Source organism: Trachypithecus francoisi, unplaced genomic scaffold (genome assembly GCF_009764315.1).
Source record: "Trachypithecus francoisi isolate TF-2019V2 unplaced genomic scaffold, Tfra_2.0 Lachesis_group0, whole genome shotgun sequence".
In the NCBI taxonomy this organism is placed as follows: Eukaryota; Metazoa; Chordata; class Mammalia; order Primates; family Cercopithecidae; genus Trachypithecus; species Trachypithecus francoisi.
In genome coordinates this window covers 6,428,343-6,445,250 of record NW_022681453.1, presented here as the reverse complement: position 1 = coordinate 6,445,250, position 16,908 = coordinate 6,428,343, and the positions used below count along the sequence as shown (strand labels likewise).

The 16,908-nt window shown below is 39.2% G+C and overlaps 1 protein-coding gene and 1 pseudogene across 3 annotated transcripts; both read right to left on the bottom strand.

Annotated features, from left to right (window-relative positions):
* Positions 1–797: 797 nt before the first annotated feature.
* CCNL1 (cyclin L1) lies at positions 798–14,496 on the bottom strand. Of its 3 annotated transcripts, XM_033203266.1 has the most exons (11): positions 12,790–14,496; positions 12,408–12,482; positions 11,868–11,977; positions 6,091–6,211; positions 5,233–5,297; positions 3,342–3,441; positions 3,125–3,229; positions 2,899–3,040; positions 2,541–2,652; positions 2,343–2,441; positions 798–1,647 (listed from the first exon to the last, which is right to left on the bottom strand). In XM_033203266.1, exons 1-11 carry the CDS (start codon positions 13,090–13,092, stop codon positions 1,299–1,301), a joined length of 1,581 nt encoding a protein of 526 aa, XP_033059157.1. In that variant the 5' UTR covers positions 13,093–14,496; the 3' UTR covers positions 798–1,298. The 3 variants fall into 3 exon arrangements, 2 of the variants coding, with proteins under 2 accessions (XP_033059157.1, XP_033059149.1); XM_033203258.1 differs by having other exon boundaries at positions 2,899–3,229; XR_004435447.1 differs by lacking the exons at positions 798–1,647; positions 2,343–2,441; positions 2,541–2,652; positions 2,899–3,040 and adding an exon at positions 4,974–4,987.
* A 1,074-nt stretch (positions 14,497–15,570) lies between these two features.
* On the bottom strand, positions 15,571–16,305 carry LOC117084541 (annotated as a pseudogene).
* Between the last annotated feature and the right edge of the window lie 603 nt (positions 16,306–16,908).

Genomic DNA, 16,908 nt, shown 5'->3' with positions numbered 1-16,908 from the left:
TTTTATATCCTAATGAATCTCATCTCCTTCAAAGGAGTTGCCTTGAGAAGCTATTTTTTCCAGCCTCCACCACCTGCCATTGGTGAACACATTTTAAGACTTTGGAATCCTCTTCAGAAGCTGTAACTTTACTTTTAAAAATATCCTTAGCAGTAATACATCTTCCTCTTTGTGGGTGTATTTTATTTCTTGAAACAGCAACAAATCACTTGGAGCCAAGTCTAGTGGACAATTAAAGTAGGTAAAATAAATGTAATGGAGACCCTTAGTGTAATTATAAAGTAATGCAACATGTTTGACTTTTAAGATCTGTAAACTGATTTCCAAAATCTTGAAAAAAATACCAAATGTGAGTAACTTGAAAACATTCATTTGGATAGAAATTCCGGCTTCTTCATCAAAACTTCACTTCTTTGTGATCAGCTTGTATTCTACCAATGACTCAAGTTCAGGGGCCTCGCCTTTTCTCCTAGCCTACGTAAGAGTCATTAACATTAAATGCCTAAATTATACAGAACTGTTAAAGCTCAGTAGTTAGTAAGTTTTGGTTCATTCAATACAGCACCTCATTTCAGAAATAGTACTTAAATCTGACTTAAATTACCTTATGCAAATCAGGTTTTTTGGTTTAGTGCTACAATATAATATTTAATGTTACATTGTTGGGTGACTCCCACTTTTTCTATATATACAGTGAAGACTTACAATAGCTCACAATGCAGTTAAGAATTGCATTTTAATAATCTCATACTACCATCTAATGGAAGAGTAAGTTCGTCAGAAAACCAGTACAGTCATTTTGCTATTAAAATTTTGCTTTTTAATAATTTATTTAAATAAGATATTTGAAGCAGTTTAGAAAAAACAAGATTTGTATTTTATTTCCTTGTAAAAATCTTTACACATGCAGACAAACCAGTGTTAAGAAAGTATTCACCATCATTTAAACAAATAACCACTTAAATAGAACAGTGTCTGCAATTTTATCTGTATAAAAATAAGATACATTTTTACAGAATTCACGCTCCAGTTCTTATAGCAATAAACAATACACAACTATAATAAAGTACAATTGAACCTGACCATGGTTTTTAATTAGATACTGCTAGGGCATTTTAATGTGCAAAAAAATTAACATAGTTCTTTTCAAAAGAAAATGTCCTCAGTGTTCTAGAGACCTAGAGGGTTTCAAGAAATCAAATCCTAATCAGTTTGCGTTTAATGTTTTGATTGAGTCCATACATCACACTGCAGATAGGCAAAACCAAGAACTGATGCAGGCTCAAAGGAAGAGAAAATCAGCGCCTGTGCCTGCCATGTCCTGAGCGACTGCCACCATGGTGCTTGCTTTTATGGGACCTCTCAAAGGAGCGAGATCGTTCACGCCTGTCTCTATGATGTCCCCTTTCATGCCTGTGTTTCTTGGCTGCATCTGAGTGATCCCGAGACTTGCTCTGAGATCGAGAACGAGATTTTTTCCTTTTATGACCATGTCTGTTTGAACTTTTTAAATCATCTCTGGTATGCTTGGCCTTAAGGTGAGGAGAACCATGATTATGATGTCTTCGAGGGCTTTCACTGTGACTGCGGGACCTGCTTCTTGATCTCGAGCTGTATGTTCCAGATCGACTCCGCCTATTATTATAGCTTAGATAATAAAAATTTGGAAGTTTAGGTTCAGTTTCTATGGCGAACAGATTACTCTGGTGGTTGCTCATTAACAGGTTCAAAACAAAACTACCAGCTACATAAATGACAAACCAGAACTTTTCAAAATCTCCCCCACCCATCACTGCTGTATGCCCAAGCCTATACATAACATATTAAATCTTAAGCAAATGTTCTTATGTCTATATTCCAAGGGGAGTAATTAGCAATTTTTAGTGTCCTAGAGCTACACTTTTTATTAAATATCTCCCACATGTTCAAAAGACATTGAAGAGCCACGAGGAGCTAACAATCTACCTACAAGCCTAACTAGGAAAGATTCATTGACTGGTTAATTTGATTATTGGTTATTAATAAGGGGTTAATGAAATACATTTTCTAACTGAAATTTTTTTAAAAAGGAGTTTTCACATTAAAAACAATACTATGGCCCTCAAGCACTTTGTGGGTAGCTCCTACACTTCTCCAAAAAACATGGGAAAAAATATAACAGAATGCCATTAAGATACTGTATGTCCAAAACATCTCCAAACTCACTTCTCATAATTTACCTCATATTAAAGGCCCAATTCTAACCTAACTTTGAAAATAATCTATGTTCAATTTTTAAAGAAAAAGCATTAACCTTTAAAAACTCCAAATAAGACTGCTTCCCTAAGAAAACATTTACTTACTGTCTTCTTGGAGTATGTGATCTAGAACGTGATCGTGTTCTTGACCTTGATCGACTTGCACTTCTGCTATTTCTACTTCTCTTGCTGTCTTTTCTTACACTTCAAAAAATCATGACATATTAGTTACAAACTTAGTGTGTTAAAAAGTAAACACATAAAAGATTCCTCAAGCCAGTTTTCCAGCCCAAGTATACTCACCCATTGTAAGGGCTTTTGGAAGCCTGTTGTCTATCCTCAGGTTCTTTTTTTACTGTCTTCACATTAATGGAGATTGGTGATTTCTCTTCAGCTTTTACTTCTCTTGGCGATGCTTTTAAAAGACATAACAGCATGTTAACTACTGGATTTAACAGAGGGCCAAAAAGTTGTTTCTAAATGTAACTCAAAGTACCATGCTTCCGCTTCCAAGTATCAGTCTTTAGTTGACTGCCATAAGAGAACATAGTAGCAGTTTCTTAACATCATTTTTCTCTACGCAACTTTCAAATGTAAAAGCTCTCTAATAGAGACACACTTTCAGTGTCCCCAAGTCGTTTTAATTCTAAATACATCTTACATGGTTTGGAGGCTGGAGAAAATCCACCGAGGGTTGAAAGGGCTGGAGTTCCATCAGGATTCAATCCCTTTGCTTTTAATTTGGCTTCTTGTAAGGCTACTTTTCTTTTTTCTACTTCTTTTTCCAGTAATTCATAGTTTGGCTGTTGGGGAAAAAAGAAAGTTAGTATTTCTCCCTTACAGTAGCTTAGACTCTTAGCATCTTGGCACAAATGAGTAGAGAATACCTTTTTTCTGGTATAAAGCCTAAGCGTTTCTATGCAGATTTCCTGGATTTCCTCTTCCGTAGTACCAAAAAGAAGAAACCAATGGGGACGAGTTGGCAATGGAATCTAAACCATAAGAACAGAATGGTTTAGATTAAATTTTTGCTAAATCTGTATTGTAATCACTGAAAATTTGTGTGATTTATCCTACAGAACAAAATGGGAAATATACACCTACCTGAAGTGCTCTAGCTGCAAGGTAGATGCAAGCACATGCTATAGTCTCTGGTTGAAATCGAACAAAAACATTGGTTCGAAGACTGTCATTCATGTAATTCCTGAAAAATATTTCAACTATAAGCTTGTATATAAACAAACCAGTTCTTCTGAAGCTTACATAAAATTGGAGACTCAATCTACTTTATTCTTTTTTCTTCTCTTATTTATATTCACATCCTCATATTCTAGCATATAACAACTCTTAACTCAAAAAAATCAGTAAGCAGTAAGAATTTAATAGTAGGACCATTTGCAATTTTCCTATATATGAGCGAAGCTCTTTTAAATTATTTCGTATTACAATCCAACTAGAAATTACTCCTAAAGTTAATATATTTCTGTAAAAAGCAATGCTTTCAAAGTCAATTCTGACATGATTAGTTTCAGAAATGATAAACCACTCCAATAATACTTCAAGCCATTAATTACTGACCATCTCTCCTTTATCCACAATAAAAGCAGTGCCAACCAAGTTCTTTTCAAAAGCTCAAAATACCGTTAACAGGGGTAAAAAGGCATTTTCAGTAGGTAACAAGTTAAACTTATGTTAAGAAAATTAAGATATTTAGAAAATCTAGATAGGGAAGTAAAAAGCAATAAACACATACAATGGCCTTGTTTACATACCTTTTTTGTGACTAGGTAAAAGAGATAAACTACTTCAGTTAAAAAATTGCTGAACTTTTATTAATGAACCCTCCCCACAACATTCCTAAACTATTAAAGAAATTTTACAGGTCATTTAAAAAGTTAAGCTGAAATTAAATGGACTATTTCTTAAAAATCCTAAACCATGAGAACTGCTATAATCCATTTTATGCAACACATACTTAAAATGTCATGCATTTTATAAAAGTAATGAGACTTTTCTAACATTACAAATATTTACTGAGTCCGAAAGAAGCATGGCAGTCATTAAAAGGACATCTTGCTGGGAAGTCCAAAATATAAAAATTACTTCACTAAGTCCTTCACATCAATAGTCTTAGGAAACAGTAGTGTGGCTGATCCACAAACTCCTTGGCTTGACCTTTAAATAAGCCAGTACTCCAAATCACACATCTGCATCTCAAAAAGTCCAAGTGCTAAAGCATTTAAGCAATATAATAGTAACATCTCTTTTAAAAATGAAGTGCTTCTTGCTTCTAATATTATTACTGCAATACAGCCAAGCAGTTATATAAATTAAGCCAGTATGGGAACTGGTGCCCATTTTAAGCTGCAAGTTTGTAGTCTCCTTTGGTAGAATTCATGCTATACACACTAAAAATAAAAATTTAGTCAAATTCCTAATAAGAAACCATTTAATTCATAATGGCTGGACAACAAATCTATCAAAAATGAACTATTCATTTTGATAGTTACAAGTATACATTAAATACATAGGCATGTCAAGTAGTTACTTCTAGAAGCAAATATACAAATCCTTTTGACACCCCGACAGAACTAGAAGATGCTGCCAGATGGATATGGACCACTTCAGTGAATCTCGGATGAGAGCTTGCACTGGATTGGCTGGAGAGCAGGGTAGCCAATCAGGCCATCCTGAGGTCATGGGCTGAAGTGCAGAGGGCAGAGTTCTATGACTTACCATCATGGACTACCCTTTAATTAAAGAGTAGAAAAAAGAACAAAGTTAAATTGAGTTCTCCATTAAAAGTAATTAGTCAAGCCAAGAAAACAGGAAGCAGAAATAAGCATTATTTACCTTTTGGTTAAAAAAACAAAAACAAAAACAACAAAAAGCCCCAAACAAACTTATCTCATTATTTTGGAAAGGGAAAATGAAACTTACTTTATTTCTGCTTCTGTTTTCCTGGCTAGGAAAGAAATCTTAAAAAGTGACTTACCAGGCAGTTTGAACCAGGGTTTGATTACGTTCACATTCTAAGACTTGTAAATACATAACAATGATCTGAAGGACAAGGGAAAAAAACTCAATTTAGTATACTAGTAGTTCTTTCCGAGTAGAGTTCAATGAAAAAAGTAATTGAAAATGTTAGATTCAAGTTAAATTCTGCATCGATAATACAGACCAATTTAAATGTACATAAGATTCTAATGTGAACCGTTATATGCCTAGATTTTACATAAATTCTGTTTAGAAGTACATTTCAGAATTATACAGAAAAAAAGGCAATTAAAAGAGTATTTTTCATTGGCACTTTACTATGTGATTGGGCACTGTGCTAGATTATTTCACCTAATTTCCCAAGGTACATTTCTAGCCCAGGTAGTCCTGACCCGGGTAACTCACTCTACCGTTTATATTGATAACGAAAGCTAAGAGATGTTGGGAGAAACAAATTTCCGATAATGCTAACAGTGAGAAGCCAACACACTTAGAACATTCTACTATGACAGTAAGTGTGCCAGACACTTTTGTAGCTACACATTTATTCCTTGGAATGAGAACTTTACATCTCTGTTTTCTAGGTGGAAAAACTGGGACTTTAACCACGGAAACAAAAGTAACTTCTCTATGAACACACAATTAAGATTTAAGATTTGAACCTACATTTTTGACTGTCACTTTACTGATAAATCTCAACATCCAAAAGAATGTTTTTCGATGAAGCCTGAACCTTTAAAGGAATGCTTTTTAAAACCAAGGTTAATGCTCAGATAGAAACATAAATTCATATAAAATATAATTTTTAGAAAAGTCCTAATACTTACGAACCCAATTTCTGTACTCTACAACTCACCTTATGAGGATGCTTGACATGAACACAAAATCCCAACTCCTTTAGCACCCTCCTCTCTGCTTTGATAACTTGATTTTTGGTGTTAATGTAGTTCTGATCAAGGATCAGGGGGCTTGGAGTCCTATAGTTTGTAAGAAATAAAATCAAAACTGTTTTGCACATCCAAAAAATTTTATTTGTGGCATCTCCATTTTCCCTTCCAACCAACTATTGGCAACAGAAACCAGCTTTTTAAACTCCTGCAAACAAGTTAAAGCATTAATCTTGTGCTGTCCAAGTTATGCTAATTAAATATATACATCTACAAGACTAAGTTCCTAAAGGAACTAACAATTCTGTAATGAAAAAAATTCACTCTAATGCTCAAATTCATCCTTGCCAACTTTTCCATTCTGCTTACATTCTAGGAGTACATATATATATGTATTTAACTTTAGTGATAGCATGATTTCTTATCACAAACCTCAAAGTCTCTCCAAGAGACTTTCCACTGGCCAAAGTAATGTGCTCCAGGCTGGTCCGATGGTAGTGGGTTATCAGAACTTATTAACATCAGTGTCACTAAAGTTGGTATACAATCCCCCCACTGCTATTTGATTGGCTTAAAAAAAAAAAAAAACTAACGTGCTCCTGATTTACAGTACTATAAAGTCCTCAAAGATCATACTGATTTTTCAGTCATTCTATAAAATAATAACTCTTGGCTGGTTTATGACCAAAATTTTTCAAAAGTTGGGGGGGAACAGTGGGTAGTTAATCCAGATTCCCCTCCAATGGGGTGGTATGTTTTTAACAATTTGTTGTTAAGAGCCTACCTGTTTAAAAAAGTAATCTGAAAACTATAGATTCAGGTCAATTACCCAAATAAATTAAATATCATATTTAAAACTCCACATGACCCATGAAATCCAGGCCAAAATTTGGTCAGGGTTGTAGTTATTAGGCAATATGCTTTAGTATTAATACAGAAGAGAATGAACGGCTATAGTGAGGGAACCAGAACATATTCAAGGGCTCTGTACCAGACTAAATTTTGGTAACTCAGAAGTTTCTATAATACAGAAGGCTTATGTCAGTGGTTTAATGCTTTAAAAGTAGTACATTCAACTGATGTTATCCCCATATGTTTTATTATATAGTTTAAAAACCTATTACATAGTTTAAAAACTTACAATAAAAGACGATCTTATTTATGTCTTACAATTCGGAACCGGTTTCTTCCCGAGAAATTTTAGTCAGGAAAGGTTAAGGAATTGGGTTTTTGTTTTCTGTTGTTGGTCATGTCTGAAATTTACCCAAGTCCAACACATTCTTAGATCCAACCAACAAAAACTACAATTGTATCAAGACACTGATTATATGGTAAAAGTAGAATACTTCAACATTTTTGTCCATACTCATTTCATTTTCAGCCAAAAGACTTGAGTCTTTGCTCTAGGGGATCCAGAAAAATGTATCTCATATTTTTAAAACAAAAATCTACTTTGATACATGCACCGAAGGTTAGAAAACAATCTGCAATGAACTTCATTACCCCATGGTAACATCAGAGTAAAAAGTCAGTTATCACACATTTTCCTTACTTTCCTCCATTTAAAATTATTACAGAAACTGGAATGCTTACTAAACAAAAATTGGCAGAGCTGACAAGATAAAAGACATCTGTTACTTAAAATGGCCTTCACTCAGACCCATTCCTCACACCTATGAGGAATGAGGCCACCAGCTGGCCTCATTGAGCTGCTTTCTAATATTAACGTGTAATGATGAATCCATTTTATCAGGACAGTAGGCTACAAATTGCTCTTTGGAAAATAAGTCAAACTTAATTCTCATGAAAGCAACCTCTCTCTCTCTCTCTCTATATATATATACACACATATACATATACATACGTACATATAAACATATTCCAAAGATCTTAAGGTTTATGATCAGGTTTTATCATCATAGGAAATTTGGAAAAAGATTAAACCAACCTCAGACTCTTTTTAACTTATGGTGGTGTTATCTAATGGCTCTCCTTAACTGGCATTAAGAGATAAAATAGCTCCAGTGTTACAGCTGCACACTATTTTAACTCTTAACCCCTTGCAATCCAGACAGAAGACGGTATCATCAAAATCCCTAATAAAATGTAATTTTATGAAAATATAGTTGTCTCATTTTTCTCTATTTGTTAATAAAAATGATTGATACCTCTTAACATAACCTGCTTTAAGAGCTGCCTTCAAATGGTGATATAATTCATTTGTTCTTGCAATTACACTAAAGAAGCTAAATATTTGTTTGAATTATAGCTACTATTTAGTCCCAAATCAGACTTACATGCCATATTCTGTTTTTGTGTCAAATTCCCAATGACATCAAAACAGATTTAAGAAAACTAAACCCATTATTTACTATAATTCAATATACACTTCTTGCTTAATCCTGCTATTACCTGCAATTTTCAAAGTTAACTTTGTGGGTATATAACCTAAAACCAGACACTTTTATTTTGTTCAGAATTGGTTCTACCTCACAAATCAAGGGTGCACCTGTAATTTACAACTACCGGGTAGAGGTTACTTTGTATCATAAATTTTAAAAAATGTATCTCCATAAACCAGCAGTAAACAAAGTTTCAAATTACAAATTAGTACTTTCTGTTGCAACAAGCACATTAAATTAAGGTCTGCTAGAATTTTTTCCTCCCTAATCAGGTAAACTTTCCTTGCCAATAAAGTCTGGGGAGGTGGCATTTTAAAATCTCTTTAAAAAAGAAGTCTTCATCTATTCAAAGAAAACTCAGAAATAATTTTCATTATCAACACACAAACTCAATTTCTGCTTTAGGTTTCTATTGTCCGATTTTTCTGATTTATAAAAGAATTATTTTCAGTTTTAGAAAATCCTGGTCTTTGGTCATTAAAAGTTTATTATATGGTTAGTTAGAGAAGCTATTTTCCTTTAGCATGATTATGTAATTGACATATAACTCAACAACAACAAAAATTACAAAGTCCAAACATGGTTAGTCTCATTTATGTGTTACAAAGATTGAGAAATTTTGGAACCAGGTTCTCAAGAGACTGTAAGTAAGACATAGGTAGTTTACAAAGAGGCATACTGCCAAGCAATATACAAAAAATCTGTAATGCCTATTTAAAAGTAGAAACATTCTTTATAGGTATTTAAACAAACTGAAGGCCACCTTGTAGAGCCACAGAATTATACCGTAGAAAGCTGGTAGATTAAATAACATCACTTAATATCTTTCCAATTCTTACCTATCCAACTTTTATCATCTATGGATACACTGAAAGTACATTACATTTACTAATGAGAATGGTTAAACCAGTCTTTGAAAATCTTAATACACTGCATCTCAAAAGTATTTGGAAACTACTACAATAAAAAAGCAATCGTCCCTCCAAATTTAACCATTTATTGTGAACTTAAAAGATAATTATCGAACCACAAAAAATTGAAGGAGGAATAGGCCAAACAATCCAGGTTGGGAACTAAACACTGGTACTTTTTAAAAAGCTCCTCTGCTAATTCTCAATGTGTAGCCAGGCTGAAGAGACCAATGACCTACAGGCGACATGAATAATGTATCTCCACTGTAACTGTCACAGTCACACTACAATTTAAAGTTACGAATAAACTAGATGAAAACAAATAGCATCATCAAGACAAGTATGCTTTACCTAACTAATGTATAATACCAACAGTACTTTCTAATGACATTAACCTGTGCAAAAATAAATACAAAGCTATAGTTCTAATAACTTGGACAGCAAAGACAAAAGCTTGTAACAAGAAACAGGAGTTTTTCTAAATGGTTCACCAGTGGCCAACCTGTTAGTCCCCGATTCCAGTGACCTATTCTCAGAGCACTGGCTTCTCCTTGGGGATTTTCGATACTTCACTCACTGTTGCCATGACGACAGCTTCATCTCTATGTACCACTCCACATCACCCAGGCTTTGGTAAATGTAGCTGGTCGCTGTATAGTCGGTTGCAAGGGAAAAAAGAGTTGAAGTTAATAACATATACAAGTTACGTGCTTGAGTAAACTTGTAATATGCATAGAAACACTTTTACATCCTGCTTTAAAAAAAGGCTTCCATGCAATTAACAACTCCTTTTAAATTTTGCTATAATCAGACTTCTAAGATTGAAACAAAATCAGTTTCTCTGTAATAATGACCCAAAAAACAAAGTTACATCAGACACAACGATCAGGTGAGATTATATTATTTTAAATTCCATGGTTTTCACAGTTAAGACCTATTCTGATATCAACGAAGAAAACTTGGTCTCATAGGAAAATTTCACAAAAAGTAATCATGTGATTACATAATAGCTAGCTCAATGGTTCAAAGAATAATACTAGAAAACCATTTCCTTTAAGCAAAGAGAAACCTTTGACTAAAGATAGAGCCTTGTATTAGTGTCATAACTTTAAACATCCTGAAGAATCAGCCAGGTATCTAAATACAGATTAAAGCTCAGACCATACCAAAGACCAATTTGAAATCTTCCCAATTCCCAGGGACTCATCAACAAACTAAAAGATGTTTTAGAATTTAAAAATTACTCTATCCCTGGACACAGTTAAGGTGAATGAGAAAAGATGGGGGAGAAAAAGTATGTAGGAAAACTGTTTCAGACTTTTTGACTAGGATATTTTTTTTTTTAAAAAGAACTGTCTGTAGACTCACAGAATAGACTAGTCATCTTAAAGCTGCTTTAATATTTGCTTGTCTGAATAGTTCCATTACTGCCAACTTACAGATTCAGCCAATAAGGACTACTCATATAGGATACTAACAGCACTAACCAACATACCCAACCCCCAGAACAACTTATAATCCTTTTAATAACTTCCTTTCAAACTCAGTACACTGACTACCGTCACTACAATTCCTTAAAGAGTGAATACAAAAACTAACCTACACCAAATATATCCTTCTGCAGCATGTACTGAAAGTCACCTGTAGATGCAGGAAGTCCTGCAACAAACTTTTTGGTACTGCCTCACAGGAACACATAGGTCCACATAAAATTATGTTACCACAACACCTAGGAGATACTATTTCAGTCTCTGTATTTTCTTACAACATCAAATAAATGAGCCTTATCTAAATGCAACCCAATCAACCTTGTTAATTTTCTAACCCACTCACTGAGACTGTATCTGACCAAAACAAAATACCTGTTTAATCCCTTTGACTTCAAACTTCAAACTTTATCATCCTGCAGTCCTTTCAGATCCGGTATTATTCGATATATCGTAGTTCAATGTTGAGAAGTACTCTAACAAAAGCCAACCTCAATTGATAAAGAATTAACTGGGACTTCGAGTAGAAAAACATAATCTACACAGAACTTTGCCAAAATATTAACTTAAACTACAGTGTTTAAACTTCCACAGCCTTCAGTCTTCCAGAGAGGGGAGAGGAAAAATAACTTACAGAATACACTCACACTTGAGCCAAACGTACTCCCTTTCTTGTTTAATCTTAAGCCACAGGCCTGGCTTCACAGCACTGTTAGGATTGTCCATAAATGCAACTGCCTCTACAAACTTTAGATAACCGGTTAATTATGTTTCTTTTTTCAAATTATTTTAAATATCAGTGTTCCTATATGAACGTTAACACCTAAATTAAAGTCCGTTTTCTTTTGCATCCATATTGACTTGAGAGGAAAGATGTTTTGATTTGATGACGGGTGCACAGTACAGCAGTAGCAAGAGATGCTATGTTCAATAATGCCAATCTTACCTTTTTCCTCTTAACTGGCGTAGGTGGTGGAATACATTAATCACATCTCTTATTCTTCTAGGTGCTTCTTCGATTTTTGATGCAAGATTAATACAAGCCATAGCAACAATCTGAAAGAATCCATGAGCCACAAAAGCCAGTTAAACTCACTTTGAAGAATAAACTTTAGAACACAAGTGGGACAATCTTTAGTAAAATTAGAGCGGACATTTCTATGCCATAAGCCTGCCAGCTATGCTAGTACTACACTCTTTGTTGTTCCACTCATCTTAATTTTGGTTCCAGAGTCAAGCTCAATCTCACAGCACTTCTGTATTTGGTTGAAAACTACTTCTCGTTAAGAGGACACTTAGGTTCGGGATCCATTTTCTGGATTGTGAACCACATTCTAAAGGTTTCCACTTCCTGGGGAGGGAGAAGTAGGTACAAAGGCCTAAACTAAACCACTCCCTTTCTGGAAGAGCTGGCTGCTAACACTACCCCTACTTCTGCCCATTTCCGGATGAAGAAATCCCTTTTACCCGCCTCCGCTGTGCTTACCTCGAAACTGTGTTTGACGAAAGATTTGGAGTAGAAAAAACGATGAAACAACACCTGCCCCGTTGCCATCGCCACCTGCAGACAAGAGAGGAGAACGGAAGCGCAGGGGTCAGGCGGGCCCGCTCCAGGCGCCGCCGCCATTTTGTGCCGCCGATCGCTTCCCTTTCCCCTCCCGCCGCCGCCGAGAACAGCCCGCTGCCAGGTCCTCCCTCCGCCTCCGCAGCCCCCCGCTCCAGCACACCCCGGCCCCGGCTGGGCCCCGAACGGGAGAGCCTGAGGGAGCCGTCCCCACCCTTCCTGGGGCACGGTGATACTGGGATGCGGCGTAGGGGTCGGAGGGGAGGAGAGGAGCGCCCGGCCGACCCAGGGCCAGAGCACTGACCTGTGGCAGCCGGAGGAGAATGCCGGCGGCCTGGATGAGCTCGCAGCCCAGGATGCGTAAGTCTGTCTCGCTGGGCAGGTCGAGCCCGTCCTGCATGGATGGGGTGGGCGAGAGCCTCTCCTCCGGAATCAGAGAGTGGTCGATGGTGAGTGAAACTTCCGAGTACAGGCGATCGCCGATCAGGATCCCTCCCGTCGTGGGCGTCGTCGTGGTCGTCGTCCCCGAGCTGGAGCCGCCCGCGCTTGGGACGGCCGACGAGGCGGCGGCGGCAGCAGTAGCTGTCGAGTGAGGCCCGGACGCCATAGTCTTAGCGAGCTGCACGCAAGCTCAACGCAGCCGGAACCCGAAACAAGACTAACCAGCGTTCTCGGCGCGACGGATATTCCCGTGACCGCCGGGTTCTGGGCCGCTTCACGCCGCGTGCGCTTCCGCCCTGACGTCACCACACCGGCTCGCCGCGCGCCAACTAGTCCCTTCAGGCCGCGCCTCCGCCCTCGGCATCGGCCTGCGAGGAGAGTGTTGGGTGCTGCGACAGACCTTGGGGTCATCAGTGGCTAAGGGGGCCTTGTCTAGCCAAGGCCTGTTGAAACCACCTTGTTTGTGATACTTAGCCACACGAATAATGGAGCTTTACGAGATCCCTTATGCCCAAAATAGAGATGGCGGCATTGGCTATCATCTCTGCGCCCCTTCACCCTGCGTTCCGGCCTCTTCCTTTAACCTCGGCGCCGCCAGTGTTCCGCATGTACCAAGGGAAGTGGCGGTCGACCTGAGCGCGTTTTGGCGGGTGGAAGTGGTGACTGATGTCGTGTGTGGACGAATGTGTAATATAAAGTGACCCTCAAGGAGCCTGGAGAGGGCTGCTTTACAGTATTTGAAGAACGCAGGGCAGTAGACTGTATCGGTTCCCAGATGAAAGCTCCCCGGGGAGCGTGTTTTTGCCAGTGTGGGGAAGTAGGGCGGAAGCATAGGAATGACCGCGAGGGCGGCTGCTTTCCTAGTTCCGCTTGCGAAACTCCTGCCGGGCCTTTGACACCGACAAGGCTTTCAGTAATCTGGAAAATCCCTAGTTTCCAAAAATAGTCTTAGGGCGAGGACTTGACAGAGGTAATTTGATTATGCCTGGGAGTGTCAGTTCATACATGGTTACCTGCCGAGGGTAGGCAGAATAGGTGAAGTCAACCTCGTGGGTTTTTTTTTCTGTGATACTAGCTAGCAATTTCCAGCGTTTCCTGAACCTTAAAGTAAAAACGATGATACTGATCTAAACTACTAGAATCTAGGTTGGAAGGAAAGTAATGCATCACGTTTTACTTTTGACGCTCAGAAAGCGATATCCTAAAGACTGAGAGGCTTTAGAAGCTGCCTCATAATGCAGGTCCCCCTAACCTTGACTTGTTGCCCGCCCTTTCCCCAAGTGCAGGGAGGTACTCTCTGAAATTTCCTTCCCAGACTAGAGAAGCCTCTTTGTAGAAGAAACAATCGCATTCTTCCCCTCACTGAAATCTGGTATCCTATTTCAGAAAAACAGAAATGCAGCCATGCCTGGAGGGACTTTTTCACAAGATAACTCAAAAGAAAATTATTTGCTAATAAATTTCTGTCCATTCATTCTTCCCAATAATCATTTGCTGCTTCTCAAAATAAATGTCTACATTTCCCATCTCCCCTTTCCCTTATGTAAAAAGGATATAAAATCTTCTGTACTCCATTAAGCTACTGGGTAATGATTCTCCTGCTATTACTCCGGTGTTATGTATGCCTTGTCTCCTGTTAATCGCCTGTTATCAGTTGATTTCTTTTTTTTTTTTCTTTTTTTAAAGTGGAGTCTCGCTCGGTGGCCCAAACTGGAGTGCAGTGGCGCAATCTCGGCTCACTGCAACTTCCGCCTCCCGGGTTCAAGCGATTCTCCCACCTCAGCCTCCCCAGTAGCTAGGATTACAGGCACACACCACATGCCCAGCTAATTTTTGTATTTTTGTAGAGATGGGGTTTCACCATGTTGGCTAGGCTGGTCTTGAACTCCTGACCTCAGGTGATCCGCCCGCCGTGGCCTCCCAAAATGCTGGGATTACAGGCAGGAGCCACCGCACCTGGCCTTACTAGTTGATTATTTAAGCGAACCTTCAGCGGCAAAGTTGTTTTAAAACGTACTGATACTTGAGCCTTGTCTGCAGAGGTTGATGTCATTGATTTAAGGTGGGCCCAGCTAAGGTGGGCCCAGCCAGTGGTTCAATTTTGCCTGTCTTCCAGTGATTGGAATGTACAGCCAAGAGCGTGTAATTATGGTGCTGGCAGAAGTATTAACCTATCTGTATGTCACTGTCTTCACTTTCTGACTAGGCTGCTTCCAGGGAATCTTTCCACCTCAATATTTATGAGAGATCTATAATTTTATAACAAACTTTTAAAGGAGACTCAGTTTCCTTAAACACAACTGATGACACCAGTTTTCTGGTTTTCTTCCATTTTTGTTTTTAGAGCCACTGTCTCACTGTGTTGCCCAGGCTGGCTTTGAACTCCTGAACTCAAGGGATCTTCCCACCTCAGCCACCTGAGTAGCTGGGACTATACGTGGCACACCACTGTGCCTGGTCAGTTTTCTGGTTTTGATAACCTATGGTTGTGTGAGATATTTATCATTGGGCAAAGTTGGAGGAATATATAGGAGAAGTCTATTTTTGCAACTTCCATGTCTTATTTCCAAATAACCCTAATTGATGATGTACTTCATTGAAACATTAGACTTCAATGAAATCATTACCTATATTTGTAATGACTTGAGAGTAATATAATTTATTTTTTTGATCTCTGAACTTTTTATTGGCCTCCTGCCCCAAAGGGTACCCTGCTTCTGCTGATTTAATGTCTCAGAACTTTGGTGTCTTTGGTCTCAGATACCTCTTTGCCATCCATTATCCAGCGGATGGTGGTCTTTTGGATGGTTTGCATGGAGTTGCTGCTGTCCAGGGCATCACCAAGATTGAAGTCCTTGCCGTCTTCCAGCAGGTGGCGGTAGGTGGCAATCTCAGCCTCCAGCTTGACCCTGATGTTCAGCAGGGCCTCGTACTCCTGGGTCTGGCACTGTCCCTTTGCCCGGGCCTGTGCCAGCTCTGACTCCAGGTGAAGCAGGATCCTGTTAAGCTGCTCCATCTGCAGGGCATAATGGGCCTCCACCTCCCTCAGGCTGTTTTCCAGGCTGGCCTTCAGGTTTCTCATGGAGTCCAGGTTGATCTCCAAGGACTGGACTGTATGTCTCAGCTCCATTAGCATCATAGCAGCTCCAACCTGGGCAGATGGTGTGATGACCCCTGTGGTGTTCTTCTCAATCTGCTAAGACCAGTACTTGTCCAGCTCCTATTGGTTCTTCAGAGCCAGCTTGCCATATTGGGCCTGGATGTCTGCCATGATCTTGGTGAGATCCTGAGATTTGGGGACATCTACCTCCACATTCAATCCAGAGCTGGTAGTCTGGGCTTGTAGGCCTTTTACTTCCTCTTCGTGGTTCTTCTTCATAAAGCACAGCTCCTCCTTGAGAGCCTCAATCTGTCTCCAGCTGCAGCTGAGTGGCATTGGTGTCATGGATTCCGTTTCCATGGATGTTGTTCTTCACAGACTGGCGTGTGGCCAGCTCTGTCTCATACTTGACTCTAAAGTCATCAGCAGCAAGACAGGCATTGTCAATCTGCAGAATGATGTGCATTGTCCACAGTATTTGTGAAGATCTGAGCCCTCAGGTCCTCGATGGTCTTGAAGTAATGGCTCCAGTCTCTGACCTGGGGTTGCTTCTTCTCCAGGTGCTCCTGGATTTTGCTTTCCAGCCTCTGGTTCTTGGTCTCCAGGCTCCTCACTCTGTCCAGGTAGGAGACCAGGCGGTTGTCAGGCTTTGCATGGTCTCCTTGTTCTGGATGCCACTCATTCCTGCCAGACCCCCAGCCATCCCTGCGGCCAGGACCTGGGACCCCATGCTGCCCCAGAAGCTGGTGGAGTGAGACATGGAGATCCGGGAACCAGAGCCCCTGGTGCCTGCACAGACGCTGGCCATGCTGCTGACCAGCTGGGAGTTGTAGCTGGGCGCCTGGACAGAGCCCAGGCACCGGTAGTTGGTGGAGAAGGCAG

What these genes read in the sequence shown, in the direction of transcription:
- CCNL1 (XM_033203258.1), bottom strand. Translation starts at nt 13,092, where the DNA reads ATGGCGTCCGGGCCTCACTCGACAGCTACTGCTGCCGCCGCCGCCTCG. An exon ending in TCGTCAAACACAGTTTCGAG is followed by an intron (nt 11,978 to 12,407) that starts GTAAGCACAGCG and finishes GGATTCTTTCAG; the next exon opens with ATTGTTGCTATGGCTTGTAT. An exon ending in TCCAAAAGCCCTTACAATGG is followed by an intron (nt 2,442 to 2,540) that starts GTGAGTATACTT and finishes GATTTTTTGAAG; the next exon opens with TGTAAGAAAAGACAGCAAGA.